Here is a 7895-nt window from a genome sequence, read left to right as displayed (position 1 = left end):
TACAGCTGGGAACGCACCTGCAGGTTTTCTCTGCAGGTCAAGTAAAGGCGGCGCGTGAGCCCCTCACAGCGCTCCTCGGCCAGGCCGAGGCAGCAGCAGCATCACCTCGCCCCAGGCTGCTACCTGCCTCCACAGAGCGAGACGGTCGCACCGCCGCCCTAAGGCCGGACACACAGACACAAACGCGCCTCCGCCTACAGGGGCTGAGCGCCACCGCGCATGCGCAGGGAGAGGGCGGCGCTTGCGCGCTGCAGCCGGGCCGCCGTTGGGGTGGGCCGTGGAGGTGGCGCAGCGCGGCGGCCCGGTGGCCGTGGGAGCTTCTTCCGGGCGGTGGTGGTGGCGGCGGCCGCCTCTTTTTCGCTCTCAAAATGGCGGACGGAGGCAACAGAGGGTCCGGAGCGGCGGCGACGAGAGCGGCGGGGAGCCGGGTCTCTGCGCAGCCTCAGGAGCGGGCTATGGTGAGGCTGCCGCGTGACGCGACGGCGCGGTTCTCTCTGGTCCTGCTCGACGGCAGCCCGTGCCGTGCCCGCGCTGCAACTCTGCCGCTCGGCTGAACGTCCCTGGCGCCACCCGAGGCACCGACGTGCAGCGTTAGGCCGGGCCGCAGTACGCCTTTGTGTGCCTGTCGGTCTCCGCGGCGCCTGCTGAGGCGGTGTCAAGCAGCGGCACTGGAGGCCGGGCAGGGAGCGGGAGGCACGGCCTGGGCGGGCCGCGGCCTCGGCGGCAGGGAGCCGGCCCTGTCCCGCTCCGGCCCCGCGGGGAAGGCGGGCTCGCCTGGGGCAGCCCCGGGGAAGGGGTTTGTCGGCTGCCGCCTGCGGCGGCGCCTCATCCGTAGCGTCCCCGCCCAAGTCCCGTGTCGTAACTGAGTCTGTAGATAATAATCCGAGGTCAGTCTTCTGGGAAGCCTTGGGCTTTCCCACATTCTTCAGTCGTTTAATGCGTGTGTGTATCTTGCTCTGACTTTGTTCCTTAATTAAAGGTAACTATTTTACTGTGAAAAAAAAATGATGGAGTGGTCATTGTTGTGCTGTGTGTGAATAAGGCAACAAGAAGTGAAGGTTGGGGTTGGCACCTGTGTTTCTTACCTGAACAGAACTATCCTCTTCTTGAATTAAAAATGATAGCAGGTTTAAAATTCATTGTGAGCACTTGTTAGGGCTGATTTGTCCAGAGGCAGCAGGTACAGGGCCTTGTAGGCTTCCTTCATAACCTTGCAGTGTCTGTAACCATGCTGTATGCTCTTCTGCTAAAGTAGATTAAAGCCCACTGCTTGTCTGTTAGCTAAAAGTGTGTCTGAATGCCTTTTGGAAGTCCTCTATTTCATGTTAGTTTTTCCTGCTCTAATAAGAGCAACCTGGGTATGTGATGTTGAACTTCTGACTATGAATATTTAGAAATAGGGCAGCATGGTGCTACCCTCTGTGAATAAAAACAGGAAGCAGGTACTCAGGGGACTGTTCGTGCAGGCAGCAGCACTAAGCCAGTAACCACTGTCTGTTATACTTTTCCTCAAAACAGTGAGGATCAAATCAGAGGGGTGTGTAGTCTAATGCAGAACCATTTCTCGGGACAACCATATTTTTTTCTGGCTGTAACAGACCTATGTGTGAATTTCTTTTTTCTATATTAGAAGCAACTTAATTTTAAACTAATAAAAATGTAATTTGGTTGAGTTGCAATGTCAAAAACAAACAAACAACAAAAACAAACAAACAACCAGCAACCAGAGTTAAGAGACTTGGTGAGTTTGAATGTAGCATACAGTCAGAGGAGTACTAAAGGCAGTTGTTACAATCAGTTAGCAAAGCAATAGTATCCACTATTCATTACCTGGGGATGTTGGAGGCTGACTTAGCTCCAGCAATAGGGGCTATGTAATGATAATACTCTAAACAACACATGGAATGATGCTGAGGAGCATCATTCCATTCAGTTGTCTTAGTTTTTTATGTGGTTTCAGCCAGAATTACCATGATTACAAGTTTCTAGAGAGTCTGTTGTCATGGCAGGTGGCCACCTAGGTTGCATTGTCTGGCACATGTACAAGCAAACTGCAGGAATTTTTAGAGTTGAATGTGGGGTGAAAGCATTGTCCTTAAGGGTGATTGAAAGAGATGAGCTTGAACTTAGACTGAGCCTGACAGAGTTCACGGAATCACAAAATGGCCCGGCTTGGAAGGGACCTCAAGGATCATGAATCTCCAACCCCCCTGCCACAGGCAGGGCCAAGTTTATTATGTTAGACTGCAAGTGATATCAGACACAGCTGCAGTCTGAAAGCAATGCAACCAGTATGCTGCTGTATTAAATATGGTACTGGTTAGGTGGAATTAACTTATCCTGTCTGAGTTGTGTCCTTTTAGTGACAAACTAGTCTGTGCCCTTTTGCTGTGGTGGCTTGTGGAGTGTGGAACAAACAGCTGAATGGAGTGGATTTAAGCCAGGCTAAACTCGTTAAGTTTGTGTCAGGGTCAGCCCACTCAGACTCACTGCTGCTCTTGTTTTTCATCTCTTGACTTGAAGGGAGTGTGTTGCTTGCAGTGCTTGGTCGTGTTTGGCTGCGTGACGCTTGGGCTAGTAAACCTTTGCAGGGTGTTGAGTGCTTGGTGCTGAATTACTGAATGACTGCAGGAGCCAGGCTCATTCCAGCTTGGATGGGGATGACTCAGGTAACCAGCACTTCTGCATCCCGCCCAGCTCTGTGGTCTTATCTGTGCTCTTAATTCCAACTCTTCAGGTTGGACGACTGTAGTTGGGAATACCTGTGCTTCCTTTTCACTGCAGTATTTAAAGGTCCCATCTGCACTTTTTCTTTCTTCTCTGTAGTGTCTGTATTGCTTCCTGTCCTTGAAAAAGTTACAGCTGCTCTTGTCAAGTTGACACTGACTTAGTAATAAACCCTGTCATCCAGACTTCTGTTTCCTCTGTTTTCTTTCCCTAGCAGCACCTCCAGTTTGCTTGGCTGACTATTGGGCTGGACTTGGCTCATCTGGTAGTTGGCTAACAAGCACTGCCGGTGGCCAAATAAAAGCCTGCTTAGCAGGCTGAGTCCAGCCCATTGGTTGTTTGTCCATCTGTATTCCTAACAAGTTCCAGTTTGAATCCTACTTGCTTTGGTGGCTGCTATCTGGAATATACCAGCAGGGTTTAGATATTAAAATACTTCAGAGATTTTTATTCCTGCTAAATCTTCAGTTTTTGATGGAAGCGTACCTTCTCGACAGTACTTGTGAACAGATCTTTTTTCAGAATTCAAACCTTTTGTCATCTGTCAATACCTACATATATAAGTATAGTTTTGAATAGAATAGTGTGTAAAGGAAGAGAAAAGCTTCAGTGGTAGGATCGATTTATGTAAGCTGAATTAGTTTAAATTGTCAGCGTTAGATAAAGTAGCTTATCCGTATACTGTGTATAGTCCAAGCTGGATGCATGTTAGCATGTCCATGGAATATGAAGTTGCAACAAGTAACTGGAGCGTTGCCAAGGTCTTGCTTGTGTCCTTATATATTTAGCATTCTATTGAAGTGCTTTCATTTTGTTGTGGCATTGAGCAATGCTGTAGCTTTTTCTTCTTTGTTTTCTTTCATGTTTACTGATGTTTCTAGGTCATTTTTGTGGCTTTTGTTAGTGCAGCAGTAAACTATGATTGTGAAGGTATGTCAGCTTCACTTTAGTTGTGGTTGCTGAAATACTATTACAGTGTTGTGAGGAGTATGTAGCTGTGAGTGGATATTACCCTTTGAGGGCAGCTGCTTAAGTGGCTTCTGGATCCCAAAGCTCTGGAGGAGCTAGGGATGAGCAGGTTGGTTTTGGAAAGTGCAAAGTCATTAGTACTGGACAGTGATGGATTAGTGTGATTTCTATGGCACGGTTATTTTCTGCAGAGTTATGTATATAGTGGATTTGAAAATTCACGTTATTGTATGGGTACATGAGTTTGAGTACATGTGAATGAATACGAAAACTTAGTATAGACAAATGTGATCTCCCTCCCGGCGGTACCAAATTAGTTGTTTATAAATGTCCACTGTGGCTACAATTTTTGATGAACAGTGTGGGTGCTGGGAAATTGATTAGATATCTTGTTCCCTAGAATGCAGGAGACCATGCATGGATGTTAGGAGAGGAGTGGAGAAGAACGAAGACTTTTCTTTGTTTCCCTAGAAACAATGGGATCTTCAATCTGTCAAATGAATATTCAGAACTTAAAGAAAAGGTTCTATTTTAAAGTCTCTTATGGAATACAACAACAAATAAATCTGCAAATATTATTTTGCTATTTTTTCCAGGGGGAGTTACTTTTTTTGAAGTATTTATTTTGCATGTTGATTTAACGCCTGATTTTGAATTCCAGTTTCTCATAGTGTTGCCACGTCAGTTACACATTGCTCTCTGCCTAATTCTGGTTTGACCCGAAAGTTTGAAATGTGAAAACTGTTCAGATTGTGTCTCCTCGGGCACCTATCTGCATCGAAGCAGTTAACTCTGCGCACTGAAATTGCACCTGTGATTTTGGCTGTGAATATGATTGAAAACTGACAGCCGAGCAGTAGGGTGGTCGAGCAACCTGCAGCCAGGCCTTGCTTGCCCTGAAGGTAGCCCTGGCTTTATCTTTTCAGCATCTGAAACAGTAACTCCTTGTCCTGGTGACTACTTTTGTTTCTCTGGTGGCACTGCTTGGCTGTGGTTCACAGGACTGGTAGCTATTGGAGACCACTGGGATTGCAGTAGGTTCTGCTGTAGATCATTCTTTAATAGTTGGCACTGATATTAAGAATGTTGTTCCCAGTGGGCAAAAACACCTGCATCATTACAGCATCTTTAACATTAATTGGCACCCTGCTTTGGCTTAGGGGTCAAAGATTAATGAATGTAGACATCAAACAGTTCTTTCCTGTCTTCAGGTCGGAGTTGATGTTTTGTTAGGACAATGTTAGGCAGTATTGAATGTTACCCATGTTGTGCCAGTAGAAAATAACTTTAGAAGCCAAACTTGCTGCTTTTGTAATTGCTGATATCCAAGGCAGACCAAAGTTTGGTACATGACTGGTTTCCAGCTGTATCACATGAAGGAGGTGTGTTACTGACAGGTCAGAAAGCAGATGTTTTGTAACTGAATTGTAAGCAATCTTTTTTTTTTTTTTTTAAGCTTAGATTCCCAACTAATCTGTTGGCTATACTTTGTCAGAGAGTGTGAGACATGAACACGACGTGGTTATGACAAAACTTGTCCCCTACCAGTTTCAATCCCTGACAGTGTTGTCCACCATCCCCTCATGTTTTCAGGAAATTCTTTCCATTTGAACAGCGTGCTGTACTGAATTAAATGTCTATGTATGATATATTTGAGAAACAGGGCATTAATTTGTTCCAGCAATTAAATATAAAGATTAAGTGCAAATTATTAAAAATTGACATGTGTATAATCAGTTGAACAGTTTTGTATTAGACAAATGGCACAGTTATGTGAGATGATTTGGATGAGCGTGCAGAGTTGCTTCTTGGAATTGTCTTGTTTATCCTACTCTCTTTACAGACCTACTGAAATGAAGTTAGGAATAAATCTTTCATATGTTTATTTATTGTATTCTGATTTAGTAGAACTTCTGCTCTTATTGACATTTAATTTGATTTAGGGTAGGGTGGGACAAATGTGATAATGTTTCTGCTTTTTATTTGATGCCTCTTTTTTGGAGAAACAGTATCTCTGAATCTCCTTATTATGGTAACTACAGTAATGCCTGATGCTCCATACTGCAGTTGGCTATTTTCAGTGCATTGGGAAACTGATCATTTTAAACTTAAAAAAAGAAAAAAAGTTAAGCTAAAAACATAGATCAAAACCTTACATGGAAATGTTATTTGAAGAACCTATTAGTTTTCTTTCAAAAGTAATTTGAAGTGGTCTGTGTGCCTGTGGAAGAACTTCTGTATTCGTCCTTATTTTTAAATGCCTTCCATGGTTGCTTAATTGGAGAGACTTTACCAGAATCTCCCAGTTTTCTGGGATCTGTTGTTTTGCTAATCTGTTTGGTACCAACTGTTCTATGCATTGAAGAAGAGCAGCCTTTTACATTTAGTATTTCTCTTGAATGTCACTGGCTCAAAATCAGTGTGTTGACAACGTTTTATACATTTATTGCTAAGATTTTGCTTATCCTTCCTGCCTTGACAACCAGCTGATATTGCCATCTCATGCTTGACAGTTTTATGCCATGCACAAACTAAGCTTTTTTTTTGTCTGCTTCTTTAAACTGGAATATTGGGCCAGACGTGGTTTTTTAGTTCATGCTGTTTGCACTGTCTGCTTTCTCCTAACTTGCTTTTCAATATTTATAAGTATTAATGTTCCTTCTTTTCACTGGTTGCATTAATGTATATTTCTAACAATAGTCTTGAAATTTATGCAGTCAGTTAAGCACCAAAGGACCAATATGTCGATCAGTGTAATTTAAGAAGAGCTGCTTTTTTATTATTATTGCCAAATGCAAATGATTTGTCTGAAAAGACTTGAGAATTCAAAGAGTGCTTGGAATTCAAATGTGCTTTGAATGGAAAACCAAGTTGAGGCAATGGCTACTGGTAATACATAATAAACCTGTTGCAATGATGAGGTTCTGTCATAGTACTGAGAAATCTCATTTGACACTTAATCTGTAGGTGAAAAGTGACTTGAAAAAGTTTTTTGCCTTTCTGAGGTGAGGCCAAAATGATGGATGTTCTTCTCTTTTTGTAGGAGTATTTGTAGGCAAATGTAAGTCTTCCTCTTGTGACCTTTTCTAATGTGACCCTTCCTTTTGGAAGAAGCTGACGTGCTGCCTTTTCAGATGTAGGACAAAACCAGATGTTTAGCTGGAATTCATTTTGGAAAGTTCTCTGTATGTTTATACATGTGGGAGAAGTATCAGTATTTTGTTCTCATGGGAGAGGACATGTTTTAATGCGAGATAAGAGATGATCTGGTAAAGCCTTTGTATGGCATTGTGAGGAGCTGCTTCTGCAGTGATACTCTCCTGGAAGGTTGCATACAGCTATAGGTTACTGCTTGTGTTGCACAGGGCACGTGCATTGCTTGGACTAAATGGAGGTGATCTCTGCTCTTTTGACAGAACTGCTCTGCCTTGAGAAACATAGCTTGTTGTCTCCTGGTGCCCAGCTTCTCCCTTTTTCCTGCGGTTTGGGAAGTGCCATCCTGAAAAAGAATGTGACAGGAGGAATTGGTTAGAAGAGGGAAAGAGATGGGGCTGCAGAAGGTTACAGCTGTAAAGGAGAAGGAAAGAAAGAGGAGATGATGCGTCTGACATGCTCCTTGCTGCTGTCAGGTTCCCAGAGTCACATTTGCCTGCAGTTAGCAGTATCTGGGGAAGCCCACCAGTGTGCTGTGCATGTTGCTGTCCCCATGAGGGATAACAGGCATGTGGTATTGCTGTTGATTGTGGTGGTTTATTTGTGGCTCACGTGAGTGTCTCCATGGTTCTATATGATGGCTTGTCTGCTTCTTGAGGCAGCATTTTCTGGAAATGAGAAAATAGGACTCCACACCCTCTCACGACAGCCTGTGCCAGTGCTGGCCAAGGAGCTTCAGGGAACACCTGATTTCTGCTTGCAGCTGGCTTGTACCTTCTTTGGACTATAAAGGACACCCAGCCCATTCAGTGTACATGATGAGTAGAACTTAATTAAAGATAATGCAATATTTTATTTCCTCTTTACTGGCCAATATGTGGTCAGTAAGGGAATAATAATTTACTTTTGGGAGATAGAAAAGAAGTGGGTAGATTTGAAGTGAAGGTGCAGCTTCAAAAAATAAGAGAAGGAAAATTCTTATTTCCCTTTGTGAATATATTGACTATTTCCTGGGTGATGCACGAGTTGAAGATAAATGAAATGTT

The 7895-nt window shown here is 43.8% G+C and overlaps 1 protein-coding gene across 1 annotated transcript in view; it reads left to right on the top strand.

The window, feature by feature from the left end:
• Positions 1–21: 21 nt before the first annotated feature.
• The window catches only part of UBR1 (ubiquitin protein ligase E3 component n-recognin 1), a 60063-nt gene continuing 52189 nt past the window's right edge, over positions 22–7895 (top strand). Inside the window, 2 exon segments of the mRNA XM_048948509.1 lie at positions 22–354; positions 357–458. Coding sequence (XP_048804466.1) covers positions 220–354; positions 357–458 — 237 coding nt within the window. The 5' untranslated portion in view covers positions 22–219.

Source organism: Lagopus muta, chromosome 6, assembly GCF_023343835.1.
Source record: "Lagopus muta isolate bLagMut1 chromosome 6, bLagMut1 primary, whole genome shotgun sequence".
Taxonomy (NCBI): domain Eukaryota; kingdom Metazoa; phylum Chordata; class Aves; order Galliformes; family Phasianidae; genus Lagopus; species Lagopus muta.
The sequence above is the reverse complement of the archived record's forward strand: the minus strand, read 5'-3'. Positions and strand labels throughout refer to the sequence as shown.